Source organism: Acromyrmex echinatior, chromosome 4 (assembly GCF_024713525.1).
Source record: "Acromyrmex echinatior isolate Ae372 chromosome 4, ASM2471352v2, whole genome shotgun sequence".
In the NCBI taxonomy this organism is placed as follows: domain Eukaryota; kingdom Metazoa; phylum Arthropoda; class Insecta; order Hymenoptera; family Formicidae; genus Acromyrmex; species Acromyrmex echinatior.
In genome coordinates this window covers 4,625,290-4,648,033 of record NC_141855.1, presented here as the reverse complement: position 1 = coordinate 4,648,033, position 22,744 = coordinate 4,625,290, and the positions used below count along the sequence as shown (strand labels likewise).

General features: G+C 33.1%; 1 protein-coding gene across 2 annotated transcripts; it reads right to left on the bottom strand.

Annotated features, from left to right (window-relative positions):
• Window positions 1-18,480: 18,480 nt before the first annotated feature.
• LOC147909878 (uncharacterized) lies at window positions 18,481-22,222 on the bottom strand. 2 transcript variants are annotated; one of them, XM_087405432.1, is made up of 5 exons: window positions 21,788-22,222; window positions 20,061-20,139; window positions 19,322-19,817; window positions 19,059-19,239; window positions 18,481-18,911 (listed from the first exon to the last, which is right to left on the bottom strand). In XM_087405432.1, exons 2-5 carry the CDS (start codon window positions 20,111-20,113, stop codon window positions 18,781-18,783), a joined length of 861 nt encoding a protein of 286 aa, XP_087261558.1. In that variant the 5' UTR covers window positions 20,114-20,139; window positions 21,788-22,222; the 3' UTR covers window positions 18,481-18,780. The 2 variants fall into 2 exon arrangements, with proteins under 2 accessions (XP_087261558.1, XP_087261557.1); XM_087405431.1 differs by having other exon boundaries at window positions 20,061-20,145; window positions 21,788-22,220.
• Between the last annotated feature and the right edge of the window lie 522 nt (window positions 22,223-22,744).

Below are 22,744 nucleotides of genomic sequence, written 5' to 3'. Positions count from 1 at the left end.
GCGATATAGCCAAACGGCGCGTTGCACAGCGCCGAACGAATTACGAGGATATATACGTAAAGACGGCGTAAAAGATCGCAGCGTGAAGGTTCGCGTGAGTACAGGAGGCCCGGGTGCTGCCGATTTTCACGAACTACCATTTTCACGTTCGCTATTTTATCGCGGCGTTCGCCGCTATCAGATCCTTCCAGGATCGATGCGAGAAAAAACGTTCCTTATCTCTCTCAGATGGAAATAAAAACTTTCAAGTACTTTATTATGTCTCGAAAACAAAGATAATTCGAAACTATAATTTGAAACGTATAACGAAAAGAAAGATAACCCTAAAATGTACTCGGAACATTCGTGTGCTCAAGAAATATATTTCAGATATCTTCAAGGATACTTCCAATTGTTTCGTAAAATATTCACAAAATGATCTTTGTCGGGATGTTTTCGCATTGCAACAACTTAAAAATGTAAGAATAGCTTACCAAAGTTATTCAATTATGAACAACAATAAAAAGTACGGGAATGGGAGGAGGAAGTTAAAACTGAGGTACATAATGGAAAGATCAGAAAGAGAAAGTTACGCGTAGAAAATGTAAGGACTAATTTTTAGTTATGATGTCAGGAAAACTTTGGAATACTCTGGGGGAATTGGCTTTACAAGTCTTGAGAACTTAAGAATCGTGTTCGACTGCGACCTTTTCGCGCAAGGAAGATCAATCGACAACGGCGAATCACGGATATGCGATCGCCTGAGTCGTGAAAATGATTTTGCGAAGTTTTACGGCGTAACGTCATAAAATATCACATACGTATGCGTAAACATATGTAAAAAAATTCACACACACGTATTCCGCTTGAGAAATTTTACGAAGACAATAAAAACTGAGCAGGTGCTTCTTTTGCCAGTTTCATACACAAAACCGCAAATGATCAATCTTATTATGTTTAAAAAAATACATTTGGGAACAAAATACTGAAGCGAAACATTTTCCAACCGCGTCCTCAAAATCGTAAGCATCTTTTGAATACTTTCGTTTCGAATTAATTTCTTTCCTAGAGATTTTAAGATTTTTGCACAAAAATAATACCACACAGTTTCGTATATGTAGTTAATATAATTTGAAAAACTAAATTTTGATTCAAAAATTTTCAGATCGAAATTAATTTCGATTTGAACAACGTCTTGATGTATAGACTTAACAAATGACATAGCCAATATATATCAATATTACACACATGTATGATATGCATAATTATCCGTATAAGTGTAGGTCAATATTTATAACGAATATGCGGAAAGTTAGCCATGTTGTTTAGAGTCGCCTTTATTTCTTTTTTTAATATTTTTTAGTATTTATATTGTTTACTACGTTAGTGATTTAGCGATTTATTTAACCATTGATGAGTTAAATTTAATCAAATAATTATAAATTAATTAATAACACATAATTTATTCAAATTAAAAGATTTCTCTCTTTCTCTCTCTCTCTCTCTCTCTCAAATTAATGAAAATATAATATATCTGCTCTAAATAGTACAATTATTGGCACAATATTAGAGTCCAATATCCTCAACATTTAATCAATATCGCTAATGAAAATTGCTATGGTGTTTATAGTAAGAAAATGTGTGCATAATAAGAGATTGAATCTCAAGTAATTAAGTAAAAAAAAGAAGGCGCGTGAAGAGCGTTAAAATTAAATGTTAAAATTAAATTAATGTTAAAATCACAAGCTCAGCGAGGATCGCGTCTGCTGGTTTCGATTGTTGTTATCTGATGAAACGGCACAAACCATTCCCCGAGCAATACAACGTCGACAAAAAGCCGAACACCGCCGAAAAAAACGCCGTTCTAATTAGCGACGGGCTAATTAGTTTTATGCTAGCACGCGAGATCTCTCCGGTCGAGAATGGCGTTGAGGGATAATTGCGATAGAAATGTCTTAATACCTACCGCGACGTGCCGTAATAAGCAGGCGGCTAATTACGATTTCTTATGTTTCTTGCGCCGATTGCGGGATCTGTTAGCCGTCAGACTACTGCGAGAGACTACTGCGTGACCACATTGAATCACTCATTATAAATCCAAGTGATAGCTCACGAATAAATATAGCACAAGAAGCGAGACAAGTTTGTGATTACATGCGAAATCATATTGTGCAAAATTTCTTCAGCAGGTTTCGTGATAGTCGAAGTTTCTGTTTAAGTGACAAGAAGACATTCGTAAACAGCCTTTTCTTGATTTTGACAAGGTCTGTTTGCGTAAAGTAAGTTAAGTTAAAATATCTTGCCATGTAATATGTGCGAGTTTCATTCCGGAGAAAATATCGAGAACGTGCATGTCTTGGTGACAATAGAATAGACAATTACGCGTAAATCTATAAGACATCAGTATTCACAAATATGTGGCTTGTATCATGTTAACTTTTAAATTCCAAACATAACTGTGGATGCTTCGATCTTATAAGTTAACATATTATCTTACAATTATATATTATCGTTAATACGACGTAACCTTTTACGTAATTATATCTTACAACTTAATATACCTTAATACTTTGAAACTCATACTAATTTTTGTCTTAAATTTGAATAATAAGTTTGTCTTAACTAAATTGAAAAATTTATGTATGTGTGTGTATATATATGAACTTAATTTTATTTGATAATCATAACACACAGACGTTTGACATAATACAATGTAAGTTTTATTATATTGGAGAGATCTCACAAACGTTTTCTTTATATAATAATTTTCATAATATTTTCTTTAGAAGAAATTGTTCTCTTCTTTTGCACCTAATATAAGTATTTTAATATCGAAGAGTCTTACAGCAATGAAATGAGTCCGAACGAAATGGGTTCATCGTGATGATAATTCCAAGCAAGTCTTTGCCCTCTCAATGAATGACAAATTCGATTATAATTGCCGATAGCGTTTCCTGCATATCCGGGCCCGGGGTTGCGCAAAGATGCAAAGATGCAAATGCGAGAATTATAATAACGATTAAGAGCTCACCGCGAGGCGCGAAGCGCAACACGCGAATCAATCAAAATCGTGCCCTCGAGAAGCAAGGGCTGTGTTTACGAGCGCGTATTTGATTCTCTTGGGAGACAGATACAGATGACGAGCGAGATGCACGTGACAATTAGCGCTGCACAGCAGGGCGGGATGCACCCCCTTCGCTTACCTTGCGTCTTCCTTTCTCACATGAACATGCTTCTCGCGCGCGCGAGAAAACGAAGAAGATGGTTGGGAAGAGAAAAAGGAAACTACTGTTTATTACATAGTCTGCGGCTAAAAGCACCGAGCTATTATCATATGAAAAAAAAAGACAAATTTTAGACGCAGAGATATCTGTTCGATTAAATAAATTGAAGATTAAACGTACAATGAAGATGTGCGTATTTGTATACGTTGTCTTTACACGCGTTATGCACAAATTCATAATATATTATATATCGTATTCTGAATTTTTACTTTATATATTTTAAATATTATGTATGTTCAGGGTGTTCCATAAATTATGATATAATCGAGGAGGCGATTTTTCATTTTCTAAAAGTAAAAATTATAGAACAAATTTTTTTCATTTTCGAAAAAATCGAGTTTTAGTATTTGTTAAGTACACGTGCATTTCACAATCTGCTTGATTTACCCAATCTGATTATCCATCGCTATTTCTATGTCACTCTGGATTTGATATATAGTTTAAAATAATACAATAAGTTATAATAATGTTTATTTAATTTATTATAATTTATTAATTGAATGAATAATTTTCTAATTACTAATGGAAAAGGTCTTTATTATTCCATTTAACTTGATCAGCTTCAATACATGTATACGATTAGAAAACTCGAGTATCATAAAAGATGATTGTGAATACACAAAGAATATATGGAAAAAAAAACAATCAGCGCTGTGAGTTTTGTAAAACTGATCGGGAAGTCCTTCATATCCTTTGTGTCACGATGAACGAAGAGAAGCAGAGAGTAAAAGAACAGCCACGTCGGATAGACACTTTAATAGACGTAATGAGGGTAATTGAGTTTTCAAATCATTCGTTTTGATTACATCTACGCGCGGGGCCCGGTGGGCGAAGCATAGGGTAGGTAATTACGAACCGCCCAGTCCCAAAAGAGCAGGTGCCTTTCTCCTGGCCGAAGGATCGAGGTGTGAGGTTCAAATACTTGGACCGCCCTAATAGCCTCGAGGTTACCGGGGCCCTTCGAGAACTGGGTGCGAGGAGAGAGGAAGAACAGGAAGAACAAGCAACAACATCGCGTCGAGCGAATATCATACCAAGGGTGTAGAATATAGCTGCCTACCGATCCTGGATTGACCATGTAGAGATTGAGATATTTTGACAGTCTTTGTATAAACAAAGCCAAACTCTCCTACGTGCGTCACTTTTGATCAGTCTGAACGCGTTTAAGGAACCTTCCTGTTCTGGAAGTTATGTAATAATAAGTAAATATACATATATAAAACAAAACTGAATCCCTTGTATTTATTATAATAATCTAGAAGTCATTTGAGAAAGAGTCACTAACATAATAATACATAACAGTACATGCTTGAAAGCGACTTTACAAGAGATAAGAAGATACTTTTTCTTATCGGGTATCAAATACAGTTCACAAGACAAGAATGATTGCTTCACAAGACAAGAAGTTCAACTGTTGAGATGATTCGACTCCGGGAGCGTTCTGTACAGGGATTGATGTTCACACAGAAATTTCTGCACGCAACCGTGTATCGTCACGTACTTTGCGATGGATGCTACGTCATTGGCGTCACGATGGGAACGTGTGTACCAGGCTTAGCGAGATATTCCGCATCAGTTCTCCGGTTAGGATAGCGGCAATCACCTCAAATTGATAGGCTTTAATTAATACGGCTGGCACAGCGCTGCCGCGACACCGACTCCGTAATGCTGGGTTTACGAGGGTTTTAACTAGGACGTGTCACTTCCACGGTCCGACTATCTTCGTTCACGCATGTCCGTGTATTAGCACGCGTACGTTCAACCAGAATGCATTCTCCACATGTATATGATGTGCGTGCGCGAACGATACAGGTGGTCTTACGGAGATGACTATAAGGTGAACAAACGAATTTTTGTGTGAATGTATACGTGAAAAGAATTTAATAATATAGATTTAGATATTCTTTTCGTAAATTTTTTTATGATATTGAATTGTGAATGATGAATGAATCTTTAAATTTATTAATTATATTGTTACTTCAATCATTTTACAATGTAACAAGACATTTTTTTAGGCAAATAGAGAAAATTTGAAATTTCTTAGTAAGCGGTTCTTAGACGTTTAATATTGATACAAATGTTTCATACAATATTACTGATGCCCCCTTTAAACAATTCAAAAACAAGTAATATATCCAGAGATTTAATCTCCAAATAATCAATAATATTATATGCACTAATATTAATCGTTTAAAGGCTGTTTTATATTTACTTCATTACTGTATTTTAAAATCCATCAATAAATTAGATTAGGTTTCATTCGTATAAATAACAAATATCTACAGAATCATGTCAAAGCAGATAATTTAGTATTCAACGTAAAAAGCATTGTGACAATTCATATCGAGAATTTCTTGTTAAAATATGTAAAACTTTATAATTGCAGAACTTCAAATTCTAACTTTTTTTGCTGTGATTTGGAAAAGAAGTGATTTCTTTTGGAGTTTTTGACGCACTGAATCCTAATCCGCAAGCGAAAATGTTCTATCACATTAAATTTTTGAGAGAAATGAGATTAAAACTCGGAAAAAATGCATTTTTTTAAAATTACCATTTTTTAAAATTCAGTTGATAAATCCAACATACTAAACTTCGAAAAGAGTTTAAATTAAAGCTCGTTGACCTTTTCCAATTAGCGTAAAATGGAGCATTGTAACTTAAAATAAAAATATTGACTCTTAATCGAAAGTATCATCGAACCTAAAGCGCTTTGTTTTAGAGGTAAACGTACATAGGTACATAGGATGACATAGGATTGCAATTAGGCTCACAACAATACAAGCGAAACAAATACAGTGTTCTATGTACAATACAAATCAAATCATCGATCTAAGACTCACCGGTGCACTGATGTTCCCATGTTTATTCTCGTTGCGGAATAGCCCTCCTCATCCAGACTCCCTAAGACGACCATAAGTATAAGACGAGCAACGCGACGTTGAGCACGATGGGCCGTAAGGAATGTTTACTTTCGGTGATTCATTACGGGCTTGCTCTGAGAGTGACTTATGACGGAAGAGGCACGGTCAGTAGTGAAAAATAACAAATTATTGCAATATCCTTCAGGTGAGTCGACGAATACAGATACGAGGGAGAGGAAGAGAGGAAGACAGAAGGAGAGGTATACAGAAAAGCTGCGAGAGAACGGACAGCTTGCACCGGTAACTTCTCTCCCGGTTCGTTTTCTTCGCTTTTCCGTGCACGGTGGATGCCCGTACGCGAAGGGGTAATCAATAATGACTTAATGTCCTCCAATAACGGACACCATGGGTGGTTCCCGTGGCTCGCTCCCTCTGGGGGCCTCCGAGAGATCACTCGGCGCAGTTCTTGCCTCTTGCCTTTTTGCGCCCGGCGTTATTTGCCTGTCTCGCTCCTTTTTTTTATCCTTTTTCTCCTCCGCGTCTCTTCACTCCTTTTGCCTCTCCACTGCAGCTAATATACACCCACGTCCCCGTTGTTGATCGTTAAAGCCGAACATACTTTCACACACGCGGGGGTCGTCCACCCCCTTCTCTTGTGGTCTCTTTCTCTCTCTCTCTCTCTCTCTCTTCTTTCTCTCTTTCTCTTACGAGCTCTGAGACTTGCGCTGCCCCACGACTGTTGGGCCATTAACCGGCCTGCGAGGTTTCCTCCGCTTGTAATCTACAACGTGGACAACGGAGATAAATTAAAATATAGCCCGGCCGCGAATGACGACGGCGACGGTGCGCGTCGTTCGCTAATTTCGTTTTATTGGCTCGCGGGGATTTTTATCGGGATGACCCTCTCCCAGATGACCATTTCTGGTTGGGATGCTTTATAAAATCGTCTTCAAGAAGGAAAGACGAATAATATTATTAACGTAAAAAATTTGAAAAACCAATAATCATGGATTTGCAAAAAGCGAAAAAATTCATAAAAATTAGAAGTACGTTAACTCATTTTTGAAATTATATATAATATTGTATATATTCAATATTCATTATTTTTTAATTCACGGAAAAAATTTTCTCATAAATAACTGTGGCGTATCATTGTATTTCGATAAATTTTATGTAAATTTCTCTCATTCATTAATAAAACTATAATAAAATATAAAAAGTTTGATTAATTTTACTGAAATGCACGGTAAAAATCTTTAAAATATTGTATTGTACCACAACTGCCGTTTTTTATTTTCATTATTTTCAGGGTAAATTTTAAGAGAAAATTTTTTCTGTGTTATTTTGGTGTCTATTACATTTTCAATCGTATAAGTGAATAAATTGTTAAACTATCAGAATATACATATAACATATGTTCGAAGTTATGAATTTAAAGTTTACTTTTGTAGTTTAACTGCACTTAAAGAAGCATTATAGAAACGTATGAATAAAAAAAATTTTTATCTCTCTCGAAAGTAAAATACAGTCAATTAGATTCGCAACTTTGTATCGCATATAATTTATTTGCATTTATTTTGTATATAATTAAATTTATTTGCGACATTTTACATTCATTTACGACTTCTTCTTTTGTTTTAAAATGATATCTAAAATTTACGAATCATCGATACTGAATATAAAAAAGCTGAAAAAAACTTTTAATTCTAACTTGATTAAATTCTAATTACTTAATTTTACATATTTGTATGTAAAATTAAGCAACATCGATGATACGAAACATTCAAGACAGTATAACTACAATATCAAGATTTATTGGTATTCAAAATTGTGATGAAATCACTTACGAGTTACATAAGGCTTTTCGGTCCAAGTTGCTGGAGACATTGCTATCCTATTTCGCCGGCATGAATTAATCATCGTGCCATGGCGTATAAATAATTAACCGAACAACTCAAAATTGTCGATAAATATTTATGACCGCGTCGATGTGCAAGCATAATATTGTTACATCGCGGTCATTTCAACATTCGCCGATAATAATTTGGCTCGTGATTCTATCGTTTGGTGACAACGGGCGTACTTGGAGTGGCATGATCGATTCTGTGCGTTATCATTTCACTATATTTTGTTTCTTCGCCGATCCGCTTTACCATATTTTCCTGCGAGACGACCCGAGATTTCGACGCAATTCCGTACCGCTTTTCTCTCCGGCTGTTTCTTCGTCCGCGAGACGTTTTATCATACTGTTTTTATACAGAGATAGGTTTTTCGCAGCGGAGAGAAATGCGCGAGATGTTGCTCAGTTGAAATATACGAAGATAGCGTGTAAAGTTATGATCGCGAAGGTACGCGAGAAAAATATGTCCCAGCGGCAAAATAAATAATACGGATCAAAATATAATTTCTAAAGAAATTAAACACTTAATCCTCTATTTTATACAAAAGGTACTGAAATGCAGTCTTGATAAAAATACTAGGCGTCTTATTAATCATTGTTTAAAGTTTTAGCTCAAAAATTGATTTACAGTATTTTATTATAAATTTCTTTGTTTCAAGCATCTTTAAATTTATGCATAATACCACTAATTAAGAGGTAATAACATAGGTAAAAAATTTCCAGATAAATACAGGACAAAAAAATATAGGTGCCTAATTTTTTTGGCCAAGACTATATATTTGGCAATGTAGAGAAAAAAAATTTAATACCAAATTTGATTTATTCATTTATAATATTCATTTCATTTAGAAAATAATTTACTGGAACATTGGAAAATTCACGTTAATTTTCTACGACTTATTATATCAATCATTATTAAACCTTATTGTTCGGATTATAATATTTTAGCAAATATTTATTTTTTATTCATATCTACAAATTTATTTCTTGTTAGGCACAAAAGTTATAATAAAGAAGATTAGATGTTATTTATCTTATCTCTAATAAAAATGCAAAATTAAAAAGAGGTAATCGATTCTAAAATGACAAAGGTGAACGGGATATAGGCGCAATCATTTAACCCCGGTATGTACATAGATTCTTTCGGCTTTGCAAAGTTCTGCTAGTAGCATGTTGTACGTTTCCTGCTCCGACAATAGATTCAAGTGAGTGTACATTCGGTGACATCGTGGGAGCCGCCGGATGCTCGAAAAGTCGCAAGCGCGGCGGAAAGTTCTACGTGCACGAACACTTTGTAATCGTGCGTGCATGTTTTATTATTTTTCACTTGCGTCTCGCGCGTGCCGGTGAAAATTCGTAAGCGACACGAATTCGCGAGTAGCGTGTGAACAAAAGTTCGTAAGCGTAGTTTGCGATTGCCGCATGCGAATGATTTAAGCGAGTGACATACGCGCCAGATACGACAATGACCGTTCTCGTGTTGCAGTTTTTTAGATTCTTCGTATTTCGAGAAATACGGTCAAATATACTTTAAACTAGTTAAAACTAGTACAACAAAATATCTACTGCTTATTACCTGCATAATGCACGCACACGATAAACTATAATATATAATTTAAAATTTTAAAAATCAATAAAAAATTTATAAACGCAATTAGAATAATGTAAGAATAATTTTATTGAAGTATTTAAAAATTTGACCGGATAGAGATCTGAAAATAATTTTGCTAGGCTGTAAAAATAATGTTTAAATTAGTTGTTAGTTTAGTTATAGTTTAGTTGGTATAAAAATTTTTGCAGTATTATTATTATTATATTTAAACGTTTTATATAATTATTTTGATGGTCTCGTAAAATTTTTTCAATTTTGTCTAAATTTTTAAATACTTCAACAAAATCTTTTTATGTAAATATCGCAAAAGGGAATAAAGATTCATGACCACAAATCATAGATGTATAATCTATAATTAAATTTATTTTATTATTATTGTACACATTAATCGATACGATCTTATATAATTATGATTGTAACAGCATTTCATGTAACAATATTCATTAAAACGAAATTGTTCGAATAAAGTGCCCTAAATTCCGGTGAGAAAAAATTCGGTAAAATTCCGACAGTATCGTAATATCGTGTTTCCACATTCCAACGCCATTAATTCTCCTTCGGGGCGCATAACTCCAATTATTATAACGTCTGCGAATATATACGCTTTTAGGAACGCGAAGTTCGCAGAGTGAAGTTCCAGCCATTGTGTTGTCCGCAACGTTCGTTTGTGCTAACAATAGACGGGAACATTAAACACATATTCAAACGATGGGATCTACCGGGTGTATACGGGGCCAATTCAGGAAAACGCAGCCTTCCGGATGATTTACGTGCGGTAGATCTGCTCGTTCCCGTGCGGCGATTGCGCCCCGGATCATGTAGTATTGTTTCCAGCCCTGAAGTGATACTTTAAGAACTGAAGCATCCAACTTGCATTTCTCATAGTATTTTCAGCCGATCGATTTCATATGACTACCTATGTGATATTAAACATATATTGTACGTAAATAAGGTATGTTTATATACTTACACAAAATGCTCCTTGATTATTTTCGCCTCTCTCTTTCTCTTTCTTTTTCTATCTTTAATACTTTTCAGCTTTATTTGCGAAACAAATAATATCAATTTATAGATTCTTTGTCACTATAATTAACTTCTACTTTATAAGTAAAAAAATTTTTTTTTAATGTAGTCAAACATATAAGGATAAAAGTTTTAACTTTTCAACGCGAGTCTTGCCACATCTTTTTATATTTTTCATTATATGACGTCATTTTAACTGCCTTTTCCTACTTTTATCAAACTTGAGGTTAACTCATATTCTCACGATACTATTCAACATGATAAAAGGCAGATGTAAGAACCACATTCATCGTGCGAATATTTTATTAACTTTGCAATAGCTTTTTTATACTGATCGTAGTATACGCGTACATGTCGCACGCTGCTAGCTGCAAAACTTAAATGGATATCCATAAAGCGCGAACGTCTACACGGAAGTAAGTCGGATAAGTTCGCAGAAAGGGTGGAAAAGGGCGGTCGGTGTTATAGCGGCAGCATAAAAATAGAAAGGAAGGCGACATAAAGCGGGGACCTAAGCGTCGCCTTTTTTACATAGTGAGGAATAATATCAGAACGGATTTTTGTTTAGGAACTCTCTCGCGCACGTAAAACTCTGTTACAGGTTACGTGCAATAAGTTGTTCTTTTGTTGAAAAAAAAAAATGATCGACTCAAATATCCGTCTTGTAGACGGAATATATAATACTTGTTGTCGGAGTGATATGATGCGATATGACGCTCGGCCCAAAGCGTTGCAATTTCGATTGAGATCTCGTTGAAAATTTCTTCACCATTCTACATAGATTACGACTGCTATCAGAAAATACAGTATTATTTTTTAGGAGTTGGTAATAAACTCTTTCTATTCTTCTTTTGTCACCTTTGTTTAAACGGCACTATGAAGAATTTCAAACACGCGGTATATAATACGTTATTATACTACTAACTAACGCTGTTGTATATCATAGTCAATGATTATAACGTACAATAACTTTAGAATTGCTAGTTGAAAATTTTCAGCAAATTAAATCTTTCAACCCTATACTTTTTCTACTTTGTCCGATTGTATCGTATATTATACAGTTCTTATACATTACATCGCATATAACAATTATTTCACTCTTATATTTCTTAGCAACATTTAATTATTTCAAAGAGAAACGTCGTTACAAAGAATAATCGAAAGCAGGTCGCTCCCTTTGATCATGCCCGATGCCGCTTGCTTATCACGGAATTCAGACACGCGTGTCGAATCATACCTTTTCCTGAAACACGTGCGAACCTTCGCGCACATCCGGTCAGATCCCACGTACCGGGCTCTATATACGTACACATGCATTTAACCTCTAGAGAAATTGACCGTCACGCTATTTCCTCGGCGAGCACGGCGCTCACTTTATAGACGCGCATCGATATTTCATCGATATGCATTAGCACTCCGTTTTCTACCGCGCCTCGACGAAGGATGCCCGCAGTTTGGCACATCTTTCGACTTTCTGACCAAGTGGAATTCCGTTGCCTCTCGGATCGAACCTAACACGTAATATACGAGTTATAACCGAAGTGTAGATATTGTGAAAATTGTTGTACATTTTTAAATTATTTTTCTTCACCATTTATTTCATTTGCGAATCCCTTTTTTAAATATGTATTTCTTTTCCTACGAGATATCTTTATACTCGTATTATATTTTTATGTAACGCAATTGAAGTATTAAATATTGGAGAGAAAGAATTAAACTTGGAGAGAAAGAGAGAGGAGGGGGGAGAGAGAGAGAGAGAGAATTAAAGATTATTTAATTGCATCTTATATAAAATTGGTTTTAAATTTCTTATTAAAAATTCAAACTTATATTATCTCGCGTTTTTCATTGATGTAGAAAGTGAACATTTTTATTATTATGTGTCTTTAGTACATTAAAACTAAACTCTTACTTTTCTCATTTCCATCATTATATTTTTGAAATACGAAAGATAAAACTTTGATACTTCGCGAGATCACTGATGCGCAACTATCGTGATCATCTCAACGAAGATAATTATCTTGGCTCAATTGACAGAATTGTATCATGTATCTCAGATATCGCTAGGTCGAGCCAGATATGATTATATTGTACATTTTCATCGATGCGTTACTCAGGAAGGGCAGATTACCGTAATGAACTCGAACGGCACCCCGATGTACGGTCCGATGACTCGAAATACGGATAACCGACTCTCGCCTACGCGATTTGCTCTTCCCCGCACTATATCTTTTGCCCTTCCGGGAGATTTTTGCTCCCTTTATCCATCAGGTGCATTCTATTATTGGAATTAATCCCTGGTGCTTTAAGAAGTACAAGAGCCATCTCGTCTGATAAAAGTGTTGGTCTTCCTTATATCGATGAATATACAATAAAAATTATATGTAACACTCTCTAATTTATGTGCAAAATATTGCTCAAAACTCTATTTGAGTAAAATTAATATTAATAATTTCAACAAAAAAATTCGAGGTAAAATAAGCATCTTTTTGATCCTCTTGATGTCACCTTTTAACCTTTCATAAATAACGCAAAAATCTGTAACACTTAATTCACGCTGATTAAAAAACGCTAATTAATTTTAGGAAAATGATATAACTTACTGAAAAAATGTTAGCATATTTTCATACATTTATACAAGTATTTTTTATAAGTATATTTTTATTTTATAATCCAAATTTGTAAATGTAACATAAAAATTGAATTATTTAACATTTTATCAAAAAGACTTACAATAAATATATATTGAGTGAGTCCAATAAATCTATCGTCGGTCTCGGAGGGATATAATTGAGTGAATTTAAACGTCAACTCCAGAAGGTTAAATAGCTGAAAAAAAATCTGTTAAAATATTCTATCATCTTATTTCGATAATTCAGCATCAGAATTCATTATCATATTTAAAAGCTTGAGACAAACATAAATCACTGTCTCAAATTTATCTTATGTGCCACTGTTATTACGTTACTCTTTTCGCCTTGCGTATTGCATTTCTAATGCTCTAACAGGCGCCATTGGCTGAGCTTTAGGACTATCAGCAGAACCAGCTGGACCGCGCACTGACACGAAACTGACGCATCACTGACGTGCGAGTTAGACAGGGGCTTTTAATCAACTGCCATTCAAATTCCAAGCGGCGCCCAACAGTCTCCATCAATATCCCCGCGCTTTCCACGCGTCTCATCCAACTTGGTACACTCCGGATATACCGCAGGCACCTACTCCATTTCCGCGGAGACTTTCTCACCCCGACTCTCGCCACCCCCTCAACAGCTTCCGCCCTTCTTACTCTCTGTTTACAGGCCGACATCGAGCCCATTAATAAAGCCCGAGACGGATGCACGTGAGAACTCTACGAGCTTTTAATTCCGCAACGAACATATACGTCAGGAGAGTCGTAGCGGAACCGCAGGGAAGCGATTCTCGTCCTTTCTGCTCACCCCCCTCTTGCTTTCTTCCCTGCATCCTTCTTTCTCGCTCCATCCGACGAACCTCCGGTTCCTCGAGTAGTCGTGAGGGTCTTTAATAAAGTGAACTTTAAAACTCCCGCTCGTACGGAGATAAAGTTTAACGCGAGCCACCGTTCGCTGGGCTCGTGCCGTCTCTAGTGTAAAGGGGGTTTAAGAAGAATAGAGAGGGGTGAGGGGTGGCTCAAGGATCGAAGGGGGTTGAAGAACGCGGTGGCAAGTTCTCAACTAAGTTTACAGGGCTTCCTTCGGGCCTGGAGCGCGAAAGAGAGGAAGGAGACAGCGAGATAGTTTTCTGTTAGTTACCATAGCTGACCTCGACGGGCGTTCGTTATGTGAACCGGAACGACTTCCGAAAAGTAACTTCCGGAGTTGACGCGCCCCGCCGTATTCCAGCGCGTTCCGGAACTGTCCCCTTCTCCCTCCCTCCCCCCTAGATCGAAACGCTGTGACAAACATTCTGCATTACGCGTACTACAGCAACAGGATTCTTTTACGGATGTTTTTCGAGGTTGGTTGACTTTGATCCGTTGAAGTAGGAAAGGAAGGAAGTTTTTAGCGAAGTAGAACAATAGGCCATTCTAAACTTACAGAAAATGTCTTGTACTTAAAAAAAAAAATGTATTAAAGCAGTGACATTAATGGAATTAATCTTGTAGAGTTGACGCGAAGGTCTGCAATACTGTTAATATAACGCTGCTTCTGTGAATTTATTTAATTTATTTTGACTAAAAAGCATCATTATTTTTAATGAACCAAAATGACATAATTTAGGTATATAAAAAAGAATAAATATTAAATTCATTTGAATAACAATAATTCATATTTGCAGATACGACATAAGGAATATAAAATAATAATAACAAAGACATTCAAGGCTAATGAGAGTCAGCACGAGAGGGAATATAACTGATAAGAAATATAATTGGGATCCAATAGACTCGCTGTTAGTTCCAAAGGGTTAATATCGCAGTGAATATCAGATGTAAATGCAATTCACTTGGTCTTTCATTTTCCCTTCCATCCATGCGTGTAACTATCATTATTACATAAATAATAGTTTGATAGATTGTATCCTTATCCATAATATATTAGACTCGATAAGCAAAGATGTACATATATTACGTAAAAACATACACAGTTACACTTTTATAAAAAAAAAAAGAGGTACATGCACCGATGAAATACTCTCCGCAAATACATCGCATTGACGCTCCCGTGTTCCCATCCCGCTCGAACGTAATCGGGACTGGGGATGCGAGAGTCGGGGGTTTAATATTAAAACCCTTCGAGCGGAAGCATCCCGAGGCGAAACGGCCAACCGGAGTGACTCCGATCCGGCTTACGCATCGAGTTGAGTCGATGCGCTTCTAGTGCGCCGTGCCGGGCCCATTACCATACAGGGGCCAGTTCAAACAGACGTAGACTGATGTATGCGTGGTTCGTCAGCGTATTCGAATTTCGTATTCAAATGATGCGTCTCCTACTGGAATCCAGACGACGCTGGTCCTCGATAGAAGATAAAGATGGGGCGACAGTACGCTGGGGTGGGCAAGATATCGATACTTCGTCTCGACATCATACTTTAACATTTCATTATGCATGAACAAAAGTCTGTTTCGTGTTGTCCTATCACACTAACTAAATATGTTATAAATGTCATATGGTTATGAAACGAAATGTCGATGCTATATTTCGTATCAGAAAGAAGATGGCTGAAAATATCGATGACGCTGTCAATTTTTAAATTTGTTTTTAAACTTGAGATAATAAGAAACAATTTGATTATTTTTAATCTGTCTTTAACAGTGTATTAAAAAGAAATTTGAGAAAAATTCTTCTATATACATTTCTGTTAAACCTTTTATTTAAAAAATTAATTTAGAATAAATTTTCGTATTAAAACAAATATGTTTCCTTCATATTTTGTATTTATATAAATTTTTTCAAATAATTTCTTTTCTCGTTTCATTTATTCTTCTTTTTAGATTTAATCAATATTTACTTTGACGACATTGTAGTATCGTCATTATCGTTAGATGAGAGTTAGATGATTAAGATCAATATCATAATGCAGAAGAGTGCAATGTTCGCGAATGCACACCCTTGCTTACGTTAGTATTTCGGTAGTGGGTGTTAACAGCGTGATGCGTAAACGCAAACACTAGCTGCAAAAGAGAGGGAGTTAGAGAGAGGGTGATGTTGCTGGTAGTCTCTTCAGCTTGGTCTCTTCAATCCCTGTTTCGCGACACCCTCGGAATATTCTGTGATTTGCGGTGCAGAGATGAGCGTGTGCATTTTGAGCGAAAGTGCATGTTACTGACTGCGGAAAATTCACTCGCGAATGAACATTACCGTAACCGTCTTTGTTTACATCGAACGCCTCTCCTACGAACATTTCGCTTTATATTCATTTAGTCACAACTGCAGTCACATAATCTACAATAGGTGAAGTTAAGTAATCTTTGTATTGCTATTATATTTGATAATTCGTGTTTAACAATTGATAATAATTACTATATTTTAAAATAATATTATTATACTAGGAAGAACCAATTCTATATCACATAAATTAAAATTTATACTATTTTACATTGAAAATCGATAGTTTCAATTTTTTAATGGCTTAAAAGCTTAATAAAAATGGCAAGAATGATTTCTTTATACGATCTTTACATTTATATTTTGTAAAAATTTGTATTTAAATTACATTTTGTACATTGCAATATACATGTACAGTTATTTCTCATGTATAATACATAAGGGAGATCGGGATCAGTAGACTATAAGGATAAGTAGAATAATCAAGGTTGCGCGAGACACGCAATTTGTTTATAACGTGTCTAAACAGTGAACATGAAGCGGTGACTGCCGCTCGGTCTGCTGTGAGATTTCGAGACGGACGCATTTGTATTAGAAATTACGCTACAATTTAAAAAAATCGTACATATAAGTAAATATTTTTATTCTTAAAGTTTTTATTCTACAATCGTATATAATTGTCTGAGATATTTGATTTCCATTTAGATGGTAAATGTAGTTCTTACATAAAATTCAACAAATTTTTTTTTGTTTATCTGTCTCTGTTATCGTATAATGTTGTTTTTAAAAAATGAACGGATGAGGCTAGTAGGCTGATCACAACACAGAGCTATATGACTAATTTAGTGACGACTCTAATAGTATCTACTCTTAAACTTCTTGTTGAAGAAATGAAATCTCACTATAAAAGAGTGAAAATACAGTCAGTTTTGAAAATGTTTCACTTCTTGAAAAAGAATGGCAATATTTCATTTCTCTAAGGAGATTTACCTCAGTGATAAATGTTATAAGTTTAGTTCCTTCACGTCCAAGCTCGATAAAGTTAGGCTCATCGACGTATTTTTACACGAAACGAATGAATTTAGCAAAAAAAAGCATTGTTCTGCCTTGTGAATCGAAATATTAATTCGCTAAAGTTTGTTAAATTAGGAAACCTGTCATTCGCTATGCTTTAGTAAAAACGTTGATAGAAAAATCCTATCATTTTGAATATGATTCGTAAATTCAGTAATTTGAATCAGATTTTACAGGAATTTTATACAAATCTTATAAAATCCGATAAAATACGATAAGATATCGATTCATATCCGATCAATCATGATGCTCTTGCGAGGTCAACGATAGAAAATGATATACAGTATAAACTTATAGAAAACGATACAAATTGATAAAAATCCTATCGTTCTCAATCGTTCTCTATCAACTTTTTTTACCAGGGCGATCTCACGTTGTTCCATACATAGCTGTATTTCCACTCTCTTCGAAATTTCACTCAAAAGAAGAATTTAGAGAGTATTCTTTTTTATTTTAAATATACCTATAATGCAACAATTTTTGTAATTTTAATGAATTTTAATAATAAAAATATGCAATAATAGTTAAATTACAAGAAATTTTTCATATATGAATATGTATAAATATGTATGAACATACATAATAAATGATAAATTATATATGTTTATGAACATTTATACATAAACATGTGATTATGAAAACGCTCTGCATTATAAAATATGCATTGAACAATTTTTCCAGCAACTGGAAAAATTTAGTAATATTTATAACGCTATAGATATTTATAACACTAACATTAGTATTCATAAAATTATCGTGATAGTTATAAAGTTGTTAACAGAGTATGCAGTAGTGCTGATGATTCGTTATAAAGTGTTTACGTAATTTACGATAGAGGTGCGTCTATGTAAGTTTTCGTATATGTGCTGCTTTGCATTATCTTTTCCCTTTTCAGTATTTTTTCAAAGTGAAGGAAGGAAAATGAAACATACATAAACCACTTCTGCACAGTTAATAATGACTATTGATTAATGTATATATTTCTATGTTCAGGATACATCAAATAACAAAGTAGTTAAATAATCTTGTGTATATATATATAAAATACTCAAGAAGAATTATTTATAAATAAGAAAGTTTATCAAGTAGAGAAATAATACAAATGTATGAAATATTATGAAATAATTAGTTACAAAATTATAATCAAAAACGTAATTTTGTGCTGTGAAATTTGTATAAAGACATTTTAACTTATATTTTTTATGTTTAATATTAAAATAATATTTTATATTTATGAATATAAATTGAAGTTCAAAGACTATTTACACGCCGTTTCTTTTTGTTTGATTGCATGTAGTAAATAAAAAGTAGATAGACTTGATGACCAAGACCATTTACGTGTTATTAGATTCAATTTCGCACCACGAATCGATCTTGTTTCACAATCATCTGTAGAAAAAAGGAAAGGATTAAGAAATATATATTATAATTGGTACTACGGACTTGTCAGATATATAAGTATTATATATAGATATGATTTTTATGCAATAAATTATTTTTTAATATTTTCTTAGAATTAACAAGAATTAAACTTACAATTCTTTAATATACATTGAACTTCATGTGGAGTAATAAATTTATTCCATGTATGAGTACCACGAGGTATAATTCTGAAAATGTATTCGGTTGCTATAATAGTAGACAACCAAGATGTTAAAGTTCTGTTTATCGTCGTTAGAAAAATCGACTTTCCAGGTTTCACAATTTTCACACATTCCTGCACACAATATTTGAGAAATATTTAATTTTTATGTAATATTTAATAAATCTTTAATAAATCTTTTATTATAATATTGTACCTTCAAAAATAGTTGTGGGTCTGCTACATGCTCCAAAACTTCAGAAGATACAACAGCATCGTATGTGCTGTTTTCGTTCTCCTTATTAGCAAACTCTTCTACAGTTGTGTGAACGTAATTCACTTTTTCTGATATATCGCGATTCAATTTTGCATGATCTTTAGCAACTTTTATTAATTGTTCCGATGCGTCTATTCCGGTTACTTGCGCTCCCGCTCTAGCTAAACTCTCAGCCAATATACCTCCACCACAGCCAACTTCCATAATTTTTATATTTTTTAATGGAAAGTCTGGGTTTTGTATTTTTAATCCAGCGTTTATCAATTCATCTTTCAAAAATTGTACTCTGAATAAATTGTATAAATGAAGGGGTCCCATTGGACCGTTCTCATTCCACCATAAGTTTTTAAAAAAAGTAAACTGATCGATTTCCTTTCGATCCACCGTGGATATTGGTCTGGCGATTGTATTGATACATATGATATTTCTTAATAATCTATAATAAATATATTTTTATTTAGTTGAACAAATACTATTATATAATATATTAAATAGGATATACATATAGGATGTATGATTTTGATACTCTAGTCATGTGTTAAAGGTAATAAGTTAAAGATAAGAAATATAGATAGAAGATAGAACTATAGATATCTAAGTAATTTAGGGCACGATTAAATACTATATATTTACAAGAGATAGGTTAAGCACATTACATAATTTACGATTTAATACATACCTGTTTTGGAAAATGCTTCTCCACGATCCGTTAGTAAACTTAAAAATCATCATGTTTGCATTGAAACACTTACTTGCACCTACAGCTTAAAAAGCAAATTGCTTTTACAATTCTTCAACAATGATTAAAAAAAAACACGCAAAGAATATATCAAATTTTAGTTTTATAAAATCCAGATAATATTGGATTTATCACTCAAAAAAATAATGATACGTCAATTATAAAATGCGTAAATAAAATTTAGAAAAAAATTGTAAAAGAGCACAAATGTAGAAATATTCAAATGAATTTCAATAATTTTACAATTTTGGAATCTTGAACATATTATTGATGATGATACATAAAACAAATAAAAATAAACCTGGCATATGTATAATACATTTTAATAAAAATTTAAAATGCCTTTTTATACGTTTTTTTACGAAAACAACGTTTATTGTTATACGGGGTCTTCAAAAAGTCCAGAAACGTTAAAATATCTCGAAAATCGACTATAACAAAATATATATAAGAAGTGGTTATGGAGCTGAAATGTATATAACTCGACTTGGTGATAACTCGACTTTAGATAGAATATATAGGTCTATTTAAATTTTTTATATGGAATCCTCCATTTTTTATTGCTTATTCTTATAGCTTATTTCAAGAGCTTTTCAAAACAATAAAGTATTATTTTTGTTAAAATAGTAAGTACATTTTGGATTATGAAATTATTGGATTATAAAACTTATAATTCACTTTTATATTATCTAATCAAACCGACATTTGTATTATCTAATCTGAAGTGTTCGACTGACAGTTAAAACTTTTTTGGATTTTATTTAGAGTTTGATAACATACATCAAGGTTAGAGTTTTTGGAGGATATTATTCTTATTTTTATTTTTAAAAATAAATTTTTTTTTATTTGTAAAAATGAAAATAAGAGGAACTTTCAATAGCTTTGACATATATTGTTATAACTCTGCAATTAAAAATGAAGAGTGTTCCGTTTAAAAAATTCAAACTGATCTTCATTGATCTTGTTGAAAATTTTCGAAAAGAATCATGTTTTTTGTTTAAAACTACTTGTTTTTTGTAAATTGTTAAAAAATATTTTTAATGAGAATTTCAGAAAATAGAGACTTTTAACTTTAAGAACAAAATATAATATTATTGTGTTTTAAATGGTATTTTTATTTTGTTTTCTATTTATATCTTTCTATACGTTTATTTTGTACAATAATAAGTATTTTTTATTAATGAAAACTTCAATATATATTCTCTTATAAACAAAAGTAATAATAATAGGCTCAAGAGATTAAATCTAATGATATAATGCTAATATGAGCCAACATAAGATATTAGTGTGTGATATAATCAAAACTTTATTAAGCAATTGTAATTTACATAAATTAATGATACAAAAACAATTGATTATAAGTAAGATCGCATTATGTCCAATCTTAATGGAAAGTTATACATCAAATTGACAGATATGATATAGAATACAAATAAAACATATTATTATTTTGACAGAAAGTCTTGTCTTAAAATAACTTAAATCACTTACAATATAACGTTGAAAAACATGCTATTATCATCTACTCCGTTATTGAATTAAAAATTTTTTATTATATGTGAACAAAATTAGTTAAATATTAATTTAATTAATTTTGTTTACATACAGCAAAAACTAGTTAATATTAAAATTATTAAGAAAAATTATTAAGAAGAATTAAAACTTACATAGCGACTGTGAAAACGATGTTAACAGTTCAAATACTCGACAGATAATGAGACATGAAGACAGATAAAGTCATTAAATTAAAATTGTACTATTGAGATATCAAGTAAATAATAAAAAAATGAGTTTAAGTCTGCAGCGATTGGATATTGCATATTTGGAGCGATTATATAACATATATTTCTCAATATTACATATATGTATCAATACCGAATGTTTCTGCTTAATTCAAGCCATCTTCAGCGTAGTCTAATATAATACAATCTCTTGATAAATAATTTGAGACATCTTGTTAATAACCTTATATAATACAATTTCCTTAATACGAATCAAGAAATCATAAATCGAAGTAATCGAGTGCAGTAAGTCTCCCAGATTAGCAAATCTGAAGTATGTAATCGTTTAGACTAAGTGCGAGCTGTTGCACTTCACAAATGCACAATAAAATATGATAAATTAAATAAGGATCGACAAAATGAAACTAAAATTTATTTGATTTAAAGAAATTTTATTTGATTTAAAAAACAATGTTTAAATCAAAGAAATTTTTTCTTTAACCGTATAACAAAGAAATATTTCTTTAAATCGAAGCAACCTTTTTTTCTGGGTGTTGGCATTATACATATCATTAGATATATTCTCTTATATTACAAAAAATATGTATGTAAAAATATTATCTTAATAAGTGAGAAGAATTATTACTTACATAAGTTGATAATACTTGTACTACTGATTGTACTTGAAAAAAATTGTTGTAAATACCAGATCACAATATTTAGTAAATTCACTATTTTGAAGTCTTTATGTGACTAACTCATGCTTTGCGGCATGTGTAGTAGAGCAAACTTCGACGATTTTTATTTTATTTGCAGTAATCAGTTATTAAAATTGACACCAATCATATAGAAAAAAAGAGTCAGATGAAGCACACGCCAAAAAATACAGAAGAAAAATAGGAG

Coding starts and splice junctions, on each gene's coding strand:
- LOC147909878 (XM_087405432.1), bottom strand. CDS start 20,113: ATGATGATTTTTAAGTTTACTAACGGATCGTGGAGAAGCATTTTCCAA. Junction 19,240..19,321: donor ACCCACAACTATTTTTGAAG/GTACAATATTAT, acceptor TATTGTGTGCAG/GAATGTGTGAAAATTGTGAA. Junction 18,912..19,058: donor TCAATGTATATTAAAGAATT/GTAAGTTTAATT, acceptor TTTTTTCTACAG/ATGATTGTGAAACAAGATCG.